The sequence below is a fragment of the Zonotrichia albicollis genome, chromosome 11 (assembly GCF_047830755.1).
Source record: "Zonotrichia albicollis isolate bZonAlb1 chromosome 11, bZonAlb1.hap1, whole genome shotgun sequence".
Taxonomy (NCBI): Eukaryota; Metazoa; Chordata; class Aves; order Passeriformes; family Passerellidae; genus Zonotrichia; species Zonotrichia albicollis.
In genome coordinates, this window is record NC_133829.1 from 589,306 (window position 1) to 608,289 (window position 18,984).

The following is an 18,984-nucleotide window of genomic DNA, read 5'->3' on the forward strand; positions in this document are numbered from 1 at the left end:
CAGGTGCCCAGAGCAGCTGTGGCTGCCCCTGGATCGCTGGCAGTGCCCAAGGCCAGGCTGGACATCGGGGCTGTGACTGTGAAACGTTTCCCCGCGCACAGCATGGTGTGACACGGGAAAGTTTTAAATGTCCTTTAGCGTTTCCCCGCGCACGGCACGGTGTGACACGGACAGGTTTTTAACGTCCTTTAGCGTGCCCCCGCCACGCTGACCATCCAACCACGCCACCGCCCGGCACACGCCGCCTCAGGGCAGGCGGGCCCGGCTCTCGCGAGCGCTCCGCGGGCTCCTCTCGCGAGAGCCGCAAGGGGCGGGCGGCGGGCGGGGCGCCGCGGTGGCGGCTCGGCCGGTCGGTCCCGCACGGCCCGGCGGCGGCGGCTCGACTGGACCGGCACCGGCACAGCCCTACCGGCCAGCGCCCGCTCCCCTCGGGCTCTTCGCTCCCGCCGTTCTCTCCGAGCTCCCCGAGCCCGCTGCCCTCAGGGCCTCTTCCCTTCTTCACCCCCCCACCTCACCCCCCTCCCCGCGGACCCCCCAGTTCCCCCCGGCCATTCCCTCTTTCCACCCTCAGGATATCCCCTTCCCCTCACATCCCCCGCACGCTCAGGGCTCCTGAGCGCCTTCCCCGCCGCGCCTGAAGCCCCCGCCCGCGGCCTGCCCCATGGTGGGGTTCGGGGCGAACCGCCGGGGCGGGCGCCTGCCCTCGCTGGTGCTCGTGGCGCTGCTGGCCGTGATCGCCGTGCTCGCCTTCCACTGCTGGAACGCGGCGTCGCGGCAGGCCCTGCTGCGGGAGGAGCTGGCCGAGCTGCAGAGCCAGGCCCAGCGCACCGAGGTGGCGCGGGGCCGCCTGGAGCGCCGCAACTCGGACCTGCTGGGCAAGGTGGACTCGCACAGGAAGCAGCTGGAGCAGAAGGAGGCGGACTACACCCACCTGAGCAGCCAGCTGCAGGCCAGGGACGGCCAGGTGAAGCGCTGCGAGGACGGCAAGGTAAGGGCAGGGGGCGGCTCAGCCCCGGGCACTGCCGGACCGTGCTTGCCCAAGGTGTCCCCGCAACCTCTGCAGCCCGGCGCTGAACCGAGCCCCGAGGCTCGGGTTTGGTGGCGCTGGGACAGCTGCAGAGCTCTCTGTTTTCTGCAAACGTCCCCCAAAAGAGCTGGAGATGTCCTGTGAACAATGAAAATCCCGAGAGATCGCTCCTTTCCAGACGGCTGTTTCAAATTTACTTATTGTTTTTTAGCTTTCTGTCTCTGCTGAGAATGTTTGATCTTTTGTGATCATTCCAGAACCCCGACGCAAAAACTGTATTTCAAGGGAAATGAAAGCAGTGTAGTGTTCAGTAGCACCCTGAGCTTGCCTCTTGGAATGCCTGGTACAGCACACTCTGATTTTTATGCTGCCAGCGTGTACTTGAGGGAAAAAAAATCCAAACAAGCCTGCTGCTGACTAACGTGTCATTTTCCTTGGCTTGGAGAAGCCAAGCTCATTGAAAATTCAGCTTGCCCTTTCAGTGGGGCTGGCCTGGGGATTTCTTTTGTTGTGGAAGATGAGTGAATGGTTCAACTTTCGCTGTTGTGCTTTCATAACCGTCCTGAACGGGGAAGTTCACGGGGCTCAGCACGCAAGTCCTGCTCAGGGGGTGTGTGGGGTGTATTTGCATGCAGGTCATCTCTCTGCCCATTGAAAACTGTTCTCACAGTGGGATTTATGGAAATGCCACACTCTCCAGGGTTCGTGCTGGCTAGGTTTGTTTTCTGGCCCTTTCTTATTGCACATTGGATGAACAGCCTCAGGAAATGTATTGAGTTGTCACAGAAAAATCCGAATATGTACACATCACGTTCTACAGTTGGACTCCCTTAAACTGATTAAGTTTGTATTAATGTTTCCTACTGAGCCATTGAAACTAAGCCCTTTGGTTGTTCAGCAAGCATATTTTTAATTTTTATTTTCCTTAGATTGCAATGAAAATTCCAGTTGAATGTGACATGGACTCCATGATCTTAAAGGTGTTTTCCAACCTCAGTGATTCAGTGATTCTGAAGCAGTTGGGGTTCAGCCAAGATACTTTCCTTTCTGTCTGCAAAAGGGCAGTCAGCTTGTTTGGTGTGTTAGTGTCACTGCCTGTGGGTGTAAAACTGCCCTGGCAGGATTCAGGTAAGCTGTCAGGCACAGTTCAGGAAGGATTTCTTCCTGGAAGGGTTGGTCAGGCACTGGAACTGCCCAGGGAGGTTTGGAGTCCCCATCGCTGGAGGTGTGCAGGGAATTCCTGGATGTGGCTGGGCAGTGACAGGGTGGGGATCGGGCACAAGTTGGGCTGGATGGTCTGGGAGGGCTTTTCCAGCCTCAGGGATTCTGGGATCAGTTACTGGGCTGCATGACAAGGGGGGCTTTTAATGAAGGAGTTGGTATTATTGTGGATAATGTGATGTGTTCCTGTAGGACACTGGGGCAGGAGATGTAGATGCAGCGCTGCTTACTGGAGCCAGGGGCAGGAGCAACTACTGCTGGCTGCCCCTGCCTGCCCACCCTCTGCCCGGGCTTTGGACACTCTGAGTGTGGCACTGCGCAGGGCAGGGCCAGAGGGCAGCCAGAGGAACCTGCCCAGTACCCCTGCCAAATTAAATTTGGTGTTAATTGCCTGCAGCGTGTGCCGTGAGTCTTCCTCCTTTGTTCCAGAAGCTGCCAGCTAAGGCCGTGTGAGCTCGTAGCTTTTGAACATCCTCTCTCTTGTGTTCAAAATGTTCAGAGTGCCCTAAGAGGCCAGAAGAGCAGGGTTTTATCAAAAACCAGTTGCTGGCCTTTTTTCCTCCCATGTAAGCCACTGTCTTTTCTCAGTGGCAACAGTGTTTATTGTTTTCCTAAAAACCTTTAAATGACTTTTTTTAAGGACTACTGCTTCTGTGAGAGTAGAGAGTAAAGCTTTGTTTTAGAGAATGAAAGTGTGTCGCAAGGAAACAATAGTAGATGTAAAGTGTCTGACCAAAAAAGGCTTGAATAATCATTTTTTCCCTCTCAAAACAGAATTTAGCAAGTCTGTCTGACCCAACTGCTCATTACCTGTGATCTTAATCTGTTTGTGAAATGCAGGAGCTGAAATAAAACCCCAGCATTGGTATCAAGTGATCACAACAAAGTCAGGCTCATTTTAAGGAAAACTCATTTGAAGAGTCTCAGCGTCAGTTGTGCTTTGTGCTCCTTTGTCCTCAGCTGAGGTTCTTTGCCTTGTGGTCACATAAATCAAGTGCCTTTCCCAGTGCTGAGGCAGCCCTGCTTTCTGCAGCAGCCTGCTCTTGGCTCAGGGATTTCTGGAGTCAAGGCCAAACCCTTGGCTGTCCCCTGTGTCCCCTGCTTGTGGAGCGAGCCCATCACACTGCGCCAGGGTGGTGTTTGCTTTTGGGAGCAAATATGGGAGTGTGTCTTGTGTTTAAAAAGAAAAGGAAAACATGAATTTTTGGGAATTCTGCCCTCCTGCGGTGAGCTCCTGAGGGTCTGTTGGGCGTGGAACAAACAAGGAGGTCTCTTTTGAAGCGCCCTGTGAGAGGCGAGCAGGGGTAGTGCCTACCTTGGAGTTGGGCAGGTGCTGCATGCTCAGGTAGCAGCAGCTCCCTGGGAATTCCATGGGTTTTTGGCAGCATGCCGTTGGGTTTGGGGTTTCTCCATGGCTTAGCACATCCATTTGCTGTGAGCATGCTGCCGTGGGACTGGCAGGAGGCTGTGGTGGAGAGCTTCCAGGTGGCAGGCGCCCAGTGCATGGAGCACCTCTCATTCCCTGCCTGCTGCTGGCCCTGGCAGCTCTGCAACACTGCCCTGCCCTTACCTGCTGCCCAGAAATGCTTGGGATGAGCTGTTTAGTCAAACATCCCCAGCAGCAGCTGGCTCTGCTCTTTGTTGCCAAAACTTGGTAACTCCCCAGTTTGCAAAGCTGTAGCTTGACAGCAGCAATGTGGAGTTGTTACACCGCAAGATTCACAGCTCAGGATCCACTGGAGGGTTGCCACATGACCATGCATGGGATTTCTGGTGGGTTTTTTTCCTGTGCAGGGCTCATTGGGCTGCAGAGGGTTTCTTTTCTCCATCCCAAGTGCTTGGAAAGGCCCTGAGGAGCCCCTGAGAGCTCAGCAATACAAACAGGTCCAGACCAAAGGAGGATGGGGCCCAGGAAGAGCTGGACCTGCGCCACGGCTCATGGATTGTGGGTTTTGCATGTGTAGGTGGAACAGATCCCATGAATCATAAAAAAGCTTCCTCCTTTTCTGTCCTTCAGATGAGGGACATTTGCTGTCAGCTGAGCGGGTTTGGATATAAATTCTGTCACTTTTCTCTGAAACTCAAAATCACCAAAAGGAAAGACTGTGTGATAAAAGTGCTGCACATTTCCATGCAGCTCCTGCTCACAGACAGCAGCCCTCCCCCAGCCAGGCACATGGTTATGGGATCAGCAGGAGCCAGTGGGAAGGGTTTGTGTGTGAGGGATTCTCATAGATGAGGGTCTGAAAATAGGCCCTGCTACTTCCCAGGATCTCCTTTGCTCACAGATTTATTGGGTTCTGGGGAATAACTGCATTCGAGTGGAATACAGGAAAATATGATTATTGCCTGTAGCTTTGCAAGAGGGGGAGACACTTGTTCATTCACACAACAAATCACTGGGTGCACCTGCTCCCCTGTCCCGTTGGAGGGGCAGCTGGCACAGTGGGTGCCCAGTGGATGGAGGGTGGTGACTTGTGTCTTCTGCTTCCCTGTGTGTCCCCACTGCAGGGCCAGTTGTGCGTTTGAAGTGCAGCTCTACAAGGCTGGCCCTGCTGAGATGTTGCTTTGTGCATCCTGTGAGGGGGCCTTGTATGCCTCGGTGGGCAGAGCATGAGACAAACGTGGCTCTGACATTGCCAGGGCGCTCCAAAGTGTTCCTTTGGGGAGTAATTTTGTCCCTCTTTCAGAGCACTGTGGTCAGAGGGCTCAGGTTACCTAAAGATCACATTCCTGGTGGAATTAATAAATGCTGACAGATTAACTGTGGAGCTGGACTTTTCAGTTATGTTCCAGGCTTTGGAGGAAATATGTTCAAGGCTCTTTTGTTTATTTTACTAATTTTTCTGCTCTGTGCCTAGAATTGTCCTGTTCTGCTTGCTTTCTTTTTTGGGAAAAGCCCTGGGTGAAGCAGTGCTGTGTCCTGTGATAGGTGGGAGCCGTGGTGGTGCCTCTCCAGGCCCTAGAGCCCTCTTGGCTTTGGTTTTGGGCATGGGTCAGGATTTGCCTGTGCTCCAGGGCTGAGGCAGGGTCAGCCAGGATCCTGCAGGCTGGCACAAAAGCTCTGCTGCCCTTGGAGCCTCTGCTGCGTGCCCAGAGCTGTGGGGTGTTCATGTGTGCTGTGCTGCAGGAGAGCACCATCGCTGCAGTTCCTGCATGGCCGCAGGGCCGAGGCAGCGATGCCTGATCATACCCACACGGGACAGAGGGGTCAGCCTGCTCAGAGTGCTTTCGTAACAACAAGGCCACAATGGGAAACACAGAATGAAGAATTTGATAAAAGGGAAGGCTCAGGTGCAGGGAGGGAGTCCTAAAGACAGGGCAGGTGTGTTTTGGGGTTTTTTGGCAGGAAACGGAGGTGACTGACACGGACACTTGAGGGACTGTGGGGGGAACTGAAACAGCCCCGTGTCCTGGTGTGTCCCCCTGTGTGTCCCACCATGCCCTGGCCAAGGGGCTGGGCTGGCACTGCAGTGTGCTGTTCCCAGAGGTGATGCTGACCTTGTCACCCACGCGTGACAGCCCTGCTCAGCACCTTCCTGCAGCTGCCCTTTGTGTCACTGTGAAACTGCAACAAAAACAGCCACAGCACCCGAGGGGCCTGAGGGCAGGCAGGGGTTTTTACCTGCTTTCTCAGAATATTCCACACATTCATCTTTCTCTTTGTTCCTGCTGGTTTTTGTCTTTATGTAATGACAAAACAAAGCATCTTTACTTCAGGACTTTGTGTAGGTGCATTTCTTACTTATTGTAACTATTTTTTTCCTTACTAAAAATGCCAAATTAAAAGCTGTTGTTGTTTACTGGTGTGAGATTCTCTCTCAAAATAAAATGTATGAGGATGTTAGATAGCAGCATATAAAAGAGCTATTTAAATATAACAATTCTATTATATATCTTAGGTAACAATTGGTTTTGCTGTTAATGCTGTATTTATTTTTATCCACCTGTGCTTTGACATTGGCTGTTTACTGTCCTCCTTGCAATATCAGGATGCAGCATGTTTATTTTAGTTGAGACAATCTAGTTTTTTTTATATAAATATGTTCTGGAATTAAAATTTAAGCCTTTGTTAGCAAAGCCTGAACACAGTGTTTAGTTTGGTGATGTCACTTACACTCACTAAATACACATTTCTCAGATTTACAGGAACTTTGTGCACGTCACTCTGATAATCCTGTCCATACGTTGCTTCACCAAGCAAACAGACACACCTGAGTCTTCACAGCCCAAACCCTCCCCAGCCTGCTGGTCACCTGTATTTATTAATCCTTTTCTTCCTTCCAGATGAAGCTGCAGAACAACATCTCGTATCAGATGGCAGACATACATCGGCTAAAGGGTGAGGGATGTATGGCCAGACTCACTTGGCAGGCTGAAGTTGTGCATTTTAGCTGCCCAGGTGCTGCAGAATGCAGTATGAATGAAGGATCTGGTGATGCTGGAACTCATAATTTCACATTTCTCATAATGGGAAATCTCACTGTGTTTGTTACCTGGTGTGGGTAAGTGCAGAGCTGGCTCTCACCTTGCTGCAGAAAGCATGTGTGTTGGCACTGCTGAGTTGCAAGACAGTAGAATCATTTTCATGGCCAAACATGCAGTTTAGTAGAGTTTGATCAGAAACACTGTGATTGTTATGCCAGGTTAGAAAGGGTCCAGGACACATCTCTGCAGTTCTGTGCAGGCATGATTATAATGCCTGGGGTGTTGCTCTATTCAGAGCACTTCAGAGTGAGCCAGAACGTGATCACATCTGAACATGCCTGCACACAACACACATGGGCTCTGCCTGTATCCATGTAGCTGCAGCTTCAAATAGTAGGGAGCTTCGTTATTCCTAGCCTGAGGAGCAGGGAGAGCTTCTAGAGCAGTTGTGAAGATGGGAAATGTGTGTTGACTTTACGGGTAGCAGAAGGGTGCCTCCTTTTGTACACTCACTGCCACAAACGGTGTTTGAGCATCCTGCCTGGAGCAACTTGGCAGCACTTCTGTGTTACTCAGTGACAGAGCCATTCAGGAAATTATGGACATGTCCAGCAGATAAGGGAAATAGCGTTGTGCAAGGTTTCTGAATGCAAAGGTGCAGAAACACTTAGGGAGATGGGCATAGTATCAGAAGAATTTGTCTCTAATTCATGCTGCCATCTGGGACACATGAGTAAAGTGGCATCTTCTTCAAATTGGTTTAAGAACCTTTAAAGTATGTCTAGACTTGAAACTTGAGCAATGTGTTACTTAGTTAGCAATATTGGAAATGCTGTCTGCCACGGGACATTTTTTCTTATCTTTCTGTATTCATGGTGGTTTTGCTCTTTCGGCGCAGAACAACTGGCAGAGTTGCGGCAGGAGTTCATCCGGCAGGAAGATCAGCTGCACGAGTACAAGAAGAACAACACGTACCTGACAAGGAGGCTGGAGTATGACAGGTATGTCCTCAGGAGTGTTGGCAGCTGCAGCCTGGTGTGTGTGAGTGGGACCTGTATTTACTAAAAAGTGCTAATTAGTCTCGTGTCTGCTAATCGTCAAACACCAGTGTGCTCATTTGGTGATGCACCTGAGCTGAAGGTTTGACTTTCAAGTTCTTTGTGATGTTGTAGTCCTTCCCCCAGCGTGAGATAGGAGCTAAGGAGAATCTTGACTTAGTGGAATCGTTCTGCATTTTTAAGTCAATGTATTTTTTATGACATGGAGATTTAGCTCATTAACACATGAAGGAGTCTAAAGGACACAGTCCTGTGTCACCAGCATTGCTAATTGCTGCCTTTCTAGCAGTGTAGTTTCATTTGTTTCAGCTGAAGCTGAAAGCACCTTGTGTAGATTGAAATTTTAAGTTGACTTCAGCCCTTTCAGTTGATGATAGAGAAACAGGGAGAACAACTACTCCTGCTCTGAGGAGTGAGGAAGATTTGACTCTTGAGAAAGTGTTGGAAACTTTTACACTCATAAAGTTCTGTGCTATGCTGAGAGTTTGTGGGACATGGGAGTTTTGGTGACTGGGCTGATGTTGTGGCTTGCTGGGGAAGTTGGGGCAGCTGGCTGTGTATTCAGATGGTGTTATTTGAGTTGGGAGCAGTAACTGATAGTGGCACTCGTGCACCTTCTCTGTTGACAGCCAGGGGAGACACGTTGCTTTCCCAGCGGAATTAATATTTGTGGACAGATTAACTGTGCAGCTTGACCTTTTGGTTGCATTCCAGCTCCTGGAGGAAGTCTATTCAAGGCCATTCTCTTTATTTTACTGTTTTCTCGGCTCTGTGCCTACTTTTTTCCAGCTCTGCTTGCTTACTGTATTCAGTCCATTCCCACTCCATATACATGCCAGGACCAGGCTTCTTGGACAGACTATTCTAGTCATAGCTCAGGTTTGGCTTTTTGTGCCGCTTCATATTTTTACCCTTATTTTATTTGTGGGAGAGCAGCTCCAACAAATGAAGTGTAACTAATGGTGTGTTTCTCCTCAAGCCTGCAGTGTGGGCAGCAGATCAAGGAAATGAGACTGCAGCATGAAGAGAATATCAAGAAATTAATGGACCAAATTGCTCGGGAACAAAAGGTAATGCCAAAAAAGTTTGTGTTGAGTGAGAAGAGCCCAGAGCCTGCTGTTTGCCTCAGAGATGTTGAGGCCTGGGACATTTCTTCCCTAACTTTGTGTTCAGGATCCCCCTGAGCAGCCCTCAGTGGGTGTTAGTGCAAGAAATCTGCCTGCTGTGTCACCCAGTGGACTGAGCTGGAAGCTGAGGCCAAATTCTTTGCTGTGCTCCAGCCTTGCTCCATGATGTCACTGCTGAGGATTTCAGTTGTTGCCTGTAACATGGATATCTCTGTTCAGCTCTCCAGGGTGGGATCTGTGTTCTCACAGCCTTGCCCAGGTTGCTGCAGAGGGAGCCTGAGCTCTGCTGAGGCCTCAGGTGCTAATGTGATGCAAATTGTGATGGTGCTGGAATGGTATCGAGGGTGTGATTACATCAAGCCAGTAGAAGTTGGGCCTCTTTCCTGCAAACAGATGCTTAAAATTTTGTTTCCTTACTTCATCTATAAACATCTCAAATAATAGGGCAGACTGAGAGCAAGCTTGTCACATCTTCTCTCACAGTCTAGAATTGTTTCAAGGCTCTGACCTGAGGCTTAAGGCTTACCTTAACCTGTTTTTGTTGTGCTTAACACCTGTGTATGGCAGTAGAAATGTCCTGCAGCTGTGCTGTGATGAACATTTTCTGTTCAGTTGTGTTTGCAGGGTCCAGCTTTGTGCATAGAGTGCTCTGCTCTTTGGTGATCACTGAATTCGTAAATGCAGTTTTGCTGACCCAAATGAATCTTCAATTTGAGGATGTTTATTTTGTAATCTCCAGGGAAGTGTTTGATGTTGTCTCCCTATTTTTTCTAACAGGCCACACAAAAAGTTCAGTCTAGTAAAGACACTGCAGTCAGCCCCAGCAATGGTGACCAGGCAATCCCTGAGACCGTTGCAGAGGTGGAAGATAAAGACATTGTGAAGAATGAGGAGCCTTCAGAACATGTTGCAAATGGCAAAGGTATTTCCTTTTTTGGGCATTTGTGATAGAGAATGGGCCAGTTGGGTTGCATCCTTTGCCAGCCTCCAGACTGTGCATTTCTCTGAAGCAGAAGGAGGAATTGTTTGGCTCAGGTACATTGATTAGCTGCAGTGATTGTTCTAAATTAGAGCTTTCCACAAGAGGGAAATTCACGTTTCAGACTGAAGGGTTAGTAAGGCAGAATATCCTTTTCTTGTCTTGCAGAGAAAATCAAACCAGGAGGAGATGCAGGCATGCCTGAAATAGAAGATAATGACCCTGCTAAAGCTGAAGATACTCCCACTGGTGAGGAGAAATACTCTTCATTCTTTCACATTTGGGTCTTGGTGATGTAGATGTTGTGTGTGAACACCATGTGGTTCACAGTGAGTGCAGGCTTTTAAAATCTCTCTGTGGTAATAAAATTCAAGTGGGGTGTAAAATCAGATCATTTCTACTGTGCCTTAGAGGTTTGAATTCTCAAAATGGAATGTTTTGGATAATGCCCCTCCTGAAATTTTACCTTTTATATTTTCATTTATAAAATTATATAAAAAAAAAAATAAGTTTACAGGATTGTTAGAGCAAGACCAGGTAAATAGTGTGTTTGTTTCACATTAATACTTTTGTCCCTGTGTTCTGTTTTAGCTTTAAAGAGGCCACTTATTTCAGCTCCTAAAAGTGAAGGTCATCAGCCTGCTATCAATCTTCCAACTGAACAGCCCCATGCTCCAAACCTGGCACCAGGTAAAATTCCTGTGAGCAGGTGAGGGGGGGGCAGTATTTTGGTTACAAGAAGAAAACCAAGCATAAATTTCTGCAGGATCCAAGCCTGTGTTTTCACCTGGCTGAGGTACTTGGGCTGCTATTGTATGATCTCTTCTTGTATCCTCCAAACCAATAATTTCTGAGCCTTTTGACCAATCACACCTAAATTTGAGTTAGAAGTTTGAAAGATAAGTGCTTCAAGTGGACAGAGTAACTGAAATGCGTGTTCCTCCTCAGGGTACTGATTAGGGCTGCACCAGCCCCTCAGGGGTTGGTTGTTGATCTCTTGGTAGCCACAACCAGATTTTCCTGTTGCCTGCTCAGTGTCCTCCTGTCCCTGGGAACGGCTCACTTGAGGGTGACATGGAGAAGGTTTAGGGCATGAGAACTTAAAGTCCTGCAGTGACAGGGTTTGGGGGAATTGCAGTTAGAAGAGAGACAAACCCAGAGAAAATAAACTCCGTGTTTGATAAGTCGCTTGAAGGTCAGAGAAGATCAGGTGATGCCTGCACTGCAGGTGGCTTGTTCCAGTCCTGTCCTGCTGAAATTCTGAGCGTAACTTCCCATTTCACCGTTGTAGGTTTGCCCAGTGACAGTGATGGAAACGCTGACATTGCCAAGCAGATCCCTCCAAATTCTCTCCAGCACTTGAATTTTGAAGAAAATGTGGACACCCAGAAGGAGCACAAGGTTGAGCCAGACCAGATAAAAATCCCAAAGAGCCGAGTTAGTGACTTGCAGAAGATTAAGCAAAGTAAGTTGGCCAATATCACACACTTCAGTATATTAAAAAAATCCCTTCATTTTTTATCTGTGTAAGTATCTGTGTGGAAAATGGGGACTATTGCAGAGGGTGGCTTCAGAGAGGGAGTCTGAGAAGGAATATAATGTGTTCCTGAGTAAAGGGTAGGCTTTAATGTGATGTTTTTCACATGTACATTCAGTTATTTAAAAAGATCATTTCCATATCAGAATTTAAGATGTTTTTGGAAATTACTGCATGGTTAAATTGTTTAAGTCAGAACTTTGATAGATGCAGGATGCTGATTTACTCACTTTATTACTTGACTTCAGTACACTTCTTGGACAATATTCTAGGAGTTTGGTCAAAACTGAGAAAAGTTTGGTTGTTTTAATATCACTCATAGAACTTTGTGATGGAGCAGGGACAAGTGTATTACAAATTGTCACAGAACCTGGGCAGGCCTGGCTTCCATTCTGTGTATCCTGAGGTGTGCAAGGCTCCTTATTTTATGAAAGCAGCTTCTGGAAGAAACTTCTGGAGTGAGAACTTCTCATTTCAGTGGTTGGGTTTGTTAATGGTTGTCTCTCTTCCCTGGTCATGGATGAAATGCTGGGGGTAGTTGGAGCTGGGAAGGAAATGTCTCCATTGTGGGCTGGGAGGGGGTACCTGCGGGTCAGGAATTGTGCCCACTTAGTCTCTTCTCTTCGGAATAACTCTGGTTGTAGCCTTTAACAGTGCCATGAGGGAGAGATTTTATCATGGAAGGAAATCGCTGATCCAGGTTTGTGTAAGGGTCTGTCCTGATGCTCAGAGAGGTCCATTGGTGACAAACTCACCCCTGGTATGGAGGAGCCCAGCTGTGGCCCAGCTGTGGCCCAGCCCTGCTGCTCCCACCGTGGGCAGGTGCCTGGCTGGTGTTGGTGACTGAGGGCTGTGAAGCAGAGGGTGCAGAGTGGGACCGGTCAGCCTGGGGGAGAGAAGAGCCTGGGGAGACCTTAGGGTGCCTGAAGGGGCTCCAGGAGAGCTGGACAGGGACTGGGACAAGGCATGGAGGGACAGGCACAGGGCAGGGATGGGTGGGAGATTGGGAAGGGTGACAGGGGCTGGGATAGAATTCCCAGAGCAGCTGTGGCTGCCCCTGGATTCCTGGCAGTGCCCAAGGCCAGGCTGGACGGGGCTTGGAGCAGCCTGGGGCAGTGGGAGGTGTCCCTGCCATGGCCGGGGTGGCACTGGAGGGGCTCACCACCCTGACTGTGCTCCCTGAGCTCAGTCTGTAGCCCTTGTGGGCCTGCTGCCTTTCCTGGGATCTCTTCATCAGCTCCAACCTTTCCTTCTGTCAACTTCAATTCATTTGTCACAGTGTCTCTGGCTACCCACGGGCTGGTTTTGCTGGAAGTTGGGTACATGCCCTTGTCTTCCATGGCTCAGTTTGGGTTTAACATGAGCAAATCCCACTGTCCTACCTGGGTTTTGTATATAATGCAGTGTCAAAAATACCAACAGGATCACTCCATTAGACATGAACAGGCAATGAATAATGTATGGAACTTTGGATTTCTAAACAGATTGTGGGTGTTTTTCTTGCTTGTTTTATGACAATACCTGAAACTGGTGCTCCTGTACATTTGAGGTGTGCTAGGTGTGATTCTGCTGCTTTTCCCCATACAGAGAAGCAGGATGGTACTGCTTCTGTCCTAGTTTTTACATACACCTTATTCTAGGGAATAATTTTACTTCTACATCTGTCCATTTTTAAGCCTGATGTTGAAATCATGCTCCAGTTTTACTTCTCCATTAGTTCTTGCACTGGGAATCATCACCTGCCCTGGCAGCCTTGGTGCCCAGTGTGCAGGAATTGTATCACACTTTATTCCCATCTTTCCCATTTACACAGAGTCTTCCAGACCAGTGACATCTGCAGACTCAGAGCTGCTTCCCCTCAGCACTGGGCTGGAGGAGATCTCCCTGTATCCCATTAAACAGCAGCTCTGAGCTGACATCTCACCAGTAATCTCTCACCGTGTGCCTGGCTGATTGCCTGCTCGTTCTGTATTTCCAGCTGATTCCTGTTTTTCTTGTGCATTGTTTCAGGATCTGAAACCACTCTTAAATTTTTGTTGGGAGACGAAAATACTGGATTTGGGGCATTTTGGAAGCGGTCACAGCTTGCTAGGGAGGCAGAGTGTAAAGCCAGCTAGAGTTTCCAAGCCGGGCAGTGAGGGCAGGCCTGTGCTGGGCTCCCTCCCGTGCCAGCAGGGCACCCTCTGCAGGGCACCAGGGCAGCACTGGCTGGCTCCAGGGTGTGCAAAGTGCCAGGCCTCAGCAAATTGGCTTCTGACCCTTCCAAGAGTGAGAGCTCTTGTGCTTTTTGAGGATTCTTGTGTTGGTGCCTGTGGGCAATCCAAGGTGGAGCTGTTTGGTGCTCACTCAGCCCTTCCTGTGGAGGGAGGAGTGTGGGACAGTCAGGTGTCACGAGGGTCACACAGAGGTGTCACCTGCACTGAGGTGCTCCAGGAGCCTTGTTCAAGCCCTGCCCCAGCCCTCTCCCCTCTCCCCCCTTTCTCTCCAGCTGGATCTGCCACAGACCCCACTGCCTCCCCTGCGATCTGCTCTCGTGTAGGATCTCCCTGTTTCTTTCCTCTCTGCTGCTGACTCACTCCTTTCCTACTCCACAGGCCGGTTCTTTGATGAGAATGAATCCCCTGTGGACCCGCAGCAGGGTTCTAAACTGGCAGATTATAATGGGGATGATGGGAACGTGGGTGAGTATGAGGCAGACAAACAGGCCGAGCTGGCTTACAATGAGGAAGAGGATGGTGATGGTGGAGAAGAAGACGTCCAAGGTGAGCTTGGGCCTTACCTCCATCCCATTGTGATAAATCCATGCTGAGTTACTTGTTGAATTTGTGTAAAGCCTCTCTGGTTTAGCTGATCACAAATTGCTCAGACAGAAAAAACAAGCTTGAAATTTGGTCTCGCTCTCTGTGGGACAGCAGCAATGCAAGTCGTGAGAGAGAGGGTTTTGGCATCTCACTGCAGTTGTCTATAGCTCCTGCTAGGAAAAGCAAGAGTCCAAATTCCAGACATGGTTTTACCCAAACCCCCAGCTCTGGTCTCTGGCTGGGAGGGCTTTGGGCCTTGACATTGTTAAATTGTCAAATAGAGGAATGAAGTGGTTTGATTCCTGCTCTTGTCACACCTGCCTGGAGCTGGTGTGCAGTGAGGCCTCAGGTGGTGATTCCAGGTGTCACTTTGTGCATTATACACAGATTCAACAGGCTTGTGGTGTTCTGCTAACCCACCCTGGAGCTCCTCATCCAGTGCTGCCTAACACCTGTGTGTGCATGGCCATTCCCTGCCCTGCATGCAGCTCCTGCATCGCCTCCCTCGCTTGCCTCTGCCTGCCTTGTCTGCCTTCTCCATCCACTCTTGGGGGATATTTGGGACAGGCCTGCATGTCTGCAGGGTGAGGATGTTGGGTAAACAGAGAGTATTTCCAGTTAAATGGAAGTGTAAAATAAAGAGGGGGGAAAAATAGGAAATAGGACAAAAATCCTGCAGGCCCTCCAATTTTGACCCTCATAATATAAGTTATATAAGTTAATAAGTTTTTAGCTGGAGGTTTTTCAGGCACTGTATTTAACTGGCATCTAGGCAAAGTGAATGGGCAAAGCCAGTAGAGAGCAGCTGACTGTGTGAGCATGCAGCTGAGTGCAGTGTCAGCAGGCTGGGCTGGGCTGGGCTGGCAGTTTGAAACTCGTGCACAAGAAGGAATGGGATGGACCAGAACCTGTGCCAATTGATTACCTTATCAATGGACTGCAGTGCCTGCTGCTCCAGCTGCAGGCTGCTGCGTGCCCCTCGTGCTCAGGACTCACAGGGGGTTTGTGTGTCTGGCAGGTGGTCCCTGGGCTGGCAGCTGGGCACAGGGGCATGCAGAGCAGCCTGCTCCAGTAGCAGGTGTCCCTTGCCATGGCACTTTCCATGGGAGCCATGCTGGGCGCTGTGGGCAGGGAGTGCAGGGTCTCCTGTGTGTCCCTGAGCCCTCAGTGGGTCCTGCCCAGCTCCTCGCTGCAGGAGTTCCTGACCTGGGCTTCAGGATGCAGCTGTGGAGGTTGTGGCTGCAGCTGAGGCTGTGCTGCTGGTGCCATCCGCCTCGCTCAGTGGAGGTGCTCTGGACAGCCCTTGCTGTGAAGGAGTGTTCCAGTATCCAACCTGAGCCTCCCCTGGCACAACCTGAGGCCATTCCCTCCTGTCCTGTCCCTTGTTCCTTGGGAGCAGAGCCAGACCATGGGTGACTGCCACTTCCCTGTCCCCATCCCACAGAGCTCTGTGCTGCTCCATCAGTGAGTACCTGGCTGTGGGGTCTTGAGGGGGAGCTGGTGGCTCAGGCAGCAGGGATTGAACAGCTGCACTGACAGGGACAGCATTCCCCAGTGCCTCTTTGGAAAGGGTGGGTGTGATACAGCTCTAAATGGTGGGAAAATGTGAAACCCCAGAGACTGGGCTTGTGTAACTTGCAGTGTGAGTGGTGTTTGGAAGAACAGAGCTCTGACTGACAGTGACCCCATCAAACATTTCCATTCCAGGTGGGGTCCCTGCAAGGTCCCTGCTCTGGTGGCTTGGGATTTGAACTTGGGGAAGGTCCTTCTGCTGATGAACCCCTCTTTGTCTCTGTATAGACAGACTGGATTAAGAGCTAGGGTTATAGGGTGACTTCTGAAAGCTTCTTCCTGTGGGATCATTTGAACAGATGTGTTTCTACCTCAAACCACATTTCCCAAGCTTTGTTCTGTTGTTCCTCAATAACTTGTCGTGTTGGCTTGAGCTGTGATTTGAGTGTGGCTGGTGGAGCTTCTAGGGCAGTATTCCAGAAAGAGTGGCTATACTGATTTGTCTGCAGGGCAGGAGAGGGCAGAATGGGGGGTTGAAGGGAGGGTGGTTATAATTGTTTAGGGAGGGGAAAAAAGAAACGAGAATTTCTGTCTAAAAACTGTCAGGTAAACATCACCCGGGTCTGCATCAGGCTGAGCAAAGCCTGTGGCATGTGCTGCAAAGCCACTGGATTCCACATGGCTTCTCTTGCCTCCAGGAATGTGCAGGCTTAGACTGAAATTTTCCAGGGGAAATAGCCAGTTTGGGTGATGTTCCTTGGGGCAGGGCAGCACCAGCCTGGCTCTGCCCTCAGGCACCTGCTGAAGGGCAAGGGGATGTTTGAAGGTGGCAGCTTCTACAGTGTCTGTTAGTGATGGCTGGATGGCGGAGGGGGGTAACTCCAGGACATCCAGGTGCTGTGGTGGCACTTTCTTGTGGAACAAACCTGTGTCATGCAGTGAACTCCAGCCTTTTGCTGCTGGAGCAGCCCCTCAGGCCCCTGCCTGGCTCCCGGGGTGCTGGGTGGGAAGGGGTGCAGAGCTCCAGGTGGAGCTGGGGGAGCTCAGCTTGGATTTCCTTTGCTGTGAACAAGAGTCTTTCCTGATGAATAGCTCTGAGGTGCAGGAAAAGCTTATGAGTTGGAACAAATGGAAGTTTTAGGGTTTTTCACTTTTTGAGGGAGGGAGGCCCTTGGTAAGGAGGGGGTCCCAGTGACTTCCCTGTGCTAGTCCCTGAGGTTCCCACCCTCTGTGAATGGTGTCAGCTGTGGGCATGGCACTTGGAGCAGGGTTTAGTGGGGGAGTTTGAAAGCTTGATCGGCAGTGTCAGAGGCAGCAGCTGGTGTGGCAGTGCTGCAGGGTCTGCAGCCAGGCAGTCTGTGAGCTGGGGCTGCCCTGCAGCACTCACAGCTGGGCTGGACACATCCTGTCACTGCCCTGGCCAGCTCAGGGCTGTGCCCTTTAGCAGCGTGTCCTGGGAACTGCACTTGGGTGTTTTCTCAGTGATACCAAATCAGATCTGACCCGAGCATTTCAGTTGCGATCTAATTGCAATGTGTAATTGCAGATGACGAGGAGCGAGACCTGCAGAACGACCTGGGGGACTACAGCAAGTCCCGCCTCAGCGAGGGGGTCCTGTAGGCCCCGGGCACAGAGAGCTCAACCCAGGACCCTGAGGTGCTGCAGAACTGGACCTGTTTTACTCCAGTGTTTCCTGCTTCCAGGGAAGCTGAGGATCAAGTGCCGAGAGTGCTCAGCAGCAGGAGGAGAGGACCCCCTCTGTACATATGTACATATTTGTACTGTTGCAGGTTGTATTAAACCCACATCTTTGCTGTTACATGGAGCTGGTTACTCAGCCTGGTCCTTACCTGTAATAATCTCTACACTTAAACCCAGTCTATAAACACAGGCTGAACTGTTTCTGCCACGTAGAACACTTGGAACCCAGAGAACTTGTACAGTTTGTACCTGATGTAACAAAGCCACTGTGGAAGCCACATACAGCCAAGACCTCCTTTTCTACAGTCCCACCTGTGTGGCAGAGCTGCTGCTCCCGAGTGCTGGGGCTTGTACAGCAGTGAGAATGGCATGTCAGAGGGACTGGGAACTGAATGGTGCAGTAACTGCTCCTTCCTCACTGCAACCCAGCACCACATCCCACTGAACTCCTGTGCAGTGACCACATCTCATAGCTAGAGCTGCAAATCTGTAGTAGGACTTGAATAATTCGATACATCCCAAAAAAGCTGTGCAACTAATAGCTCGATTTAAAAGGTGATAGAAATAATTTGCAGCTTGTAGGAAATCCTTGTGTTAAAGAGGGTAAGTGTGTCAGAGAGACACATCTCCAGCAGCTGTGTCAGCCCCTGGATGGAAGGACCAGCCTGTGCCCAGGTAAACACGCTGTGGGTGCTGGTTTGCTGTCCCAGTGTCCATCCCAGCTCCAGCCACTCCAGTTCATTTCCAGTTCAATGCCCTGATCCTGAGCACCCAGCACATCCCACGGTTCGGTTTCCTCCATCAGACCTGTAAGTCAGACCCTTTTCTGTATTCTGTATTCACACTCAGAATTGATGGGGATGATTCCAACGCTCTGCAGTGGTGGGAATGAAGGGGATTGTCCCCCCTGCTCCCCCAGGACACAGGCTGATGGCCCTGGTGAGGGTGATTGAACTCATCCCTGTGCTCTGGTGCTGGGCTGAAGTAATGGGTCAGGTTTGCTCCTTGGCAGCTCAGTGAACATCTTAAATAAAGTTCAATGCTTGTACAATTATCTTACGGGTTTTTAAGACAGTTTATTATTACTTCAAGTGTCAATGGCAAAATAAAATTCCCCCCAGTTTCTGCATTTAAAAAGTGGAACTCCAGCTCAGCGCCGTGTCCTGGTTCCAGCTGAACCCCACATTCTCCAAAGTAGTGCAGCATCACATGGCACAGCTTGGGAGACCCCTAAACAGAGAGCTACTTCTGAAATGTTGCCATGAGCCCATTGTGTACTCACAGCTTCAGCTGCTTTTCCCTTCCGTGCCCATCACCAGGACCATCCCTTTTGGGCCCCTGTGCTGAAGGTCACTTGCTCCATGTTCCTTCTCCTCTGCCTTTTCTTTTTCTTGCATTCCATGTTTTCTCTTTTTTTCCTTTTTCTGTCAAAGCGATTACTCTGCTTCACCCTTGTGCAGCCACACCTGGAGCATTGTGTTCAGTCCTGGGCTCCCCAGCTCAGGAAGGACAAGGGGCTCTGGTGAGGGTCCAGGAGGCCACAAGGACGCTGAGGGGTGTGGAGCCCCTGTCCAAGCAGGAGCCGCAGAGTGG

At 50.3% G+C, this 18,984-nt stretch overlaps 1 protein-coding gene across 2 annotated transcripts; it reads left to right on the forward strand.

Annotated features, from left to right (window-relative positions):
* Nucleotides 1-290: 290 nt before the first annotated feature.
* GOLM2 (golgi membrane protein 2) lies at nucleotides 291-18,445 on the forward strand. 2 transcript variants are annotated; one of them, XM_074549061.1, is made up of 10 exons: nucleotides 292-988; nucleotides 6,536-6,590; nucleotides 7,575-7,677; nucleotides 8,714-8,804; nucleotides 9,639-9,783; nucleotides 10,009-10,089; nucleotides 10,432-10,530; nucleotides 11,132-11,305; nucleotides 13,972-14,139; nucleotides 17,237-18,445. In XM_074549061.1, exons 1-10 carry the CDS (start codon nucleotides 662-664, stop codon nucleotides 17,308-17,310), a joined length of 1,317 nt encoding a protein of 438 aa, XP_074405162.1. In that variant the 5' UTR covers nucleotides 292-661; the 3' UTR covers nucleotides 17,311-18,445. The 2 variants fall into 2 exon arrangements, with proteins under 2 accessions (XP_074405163.1, XP_074405162.1); XM_074549062.1 differs by lacking the exon at nucleotides 13,972-14,139 and having other exon boundaries at nucleotides 291-988.
* Nucleotides 18,446-18,984: the final 539 nt, after the last annotated feature.

Coding starts and splice junctions, on each gene's coding strand:
- GOLM2 (XM_074549061.1), top strand. CDS start 662: ATGGTGGGGTTCGGGGCGAACCGCCGGGGCGGGCGCCTGCCCTCGCTG. Junction 6,591..7,574: donor AGACATACATCGGCTAAAGG/GTGAGGGATGTA, acceptor CTTTCGGCGCAG/AACAACTGGCAGAGTTGCGG. Junction 9,784..10,008: donor ACATGTTGCAAATGGCAAAG/GTATTTCCTTTT, acceptor CTTGTCTTGCAG/AGAAAATCAAACCAGGAGGA.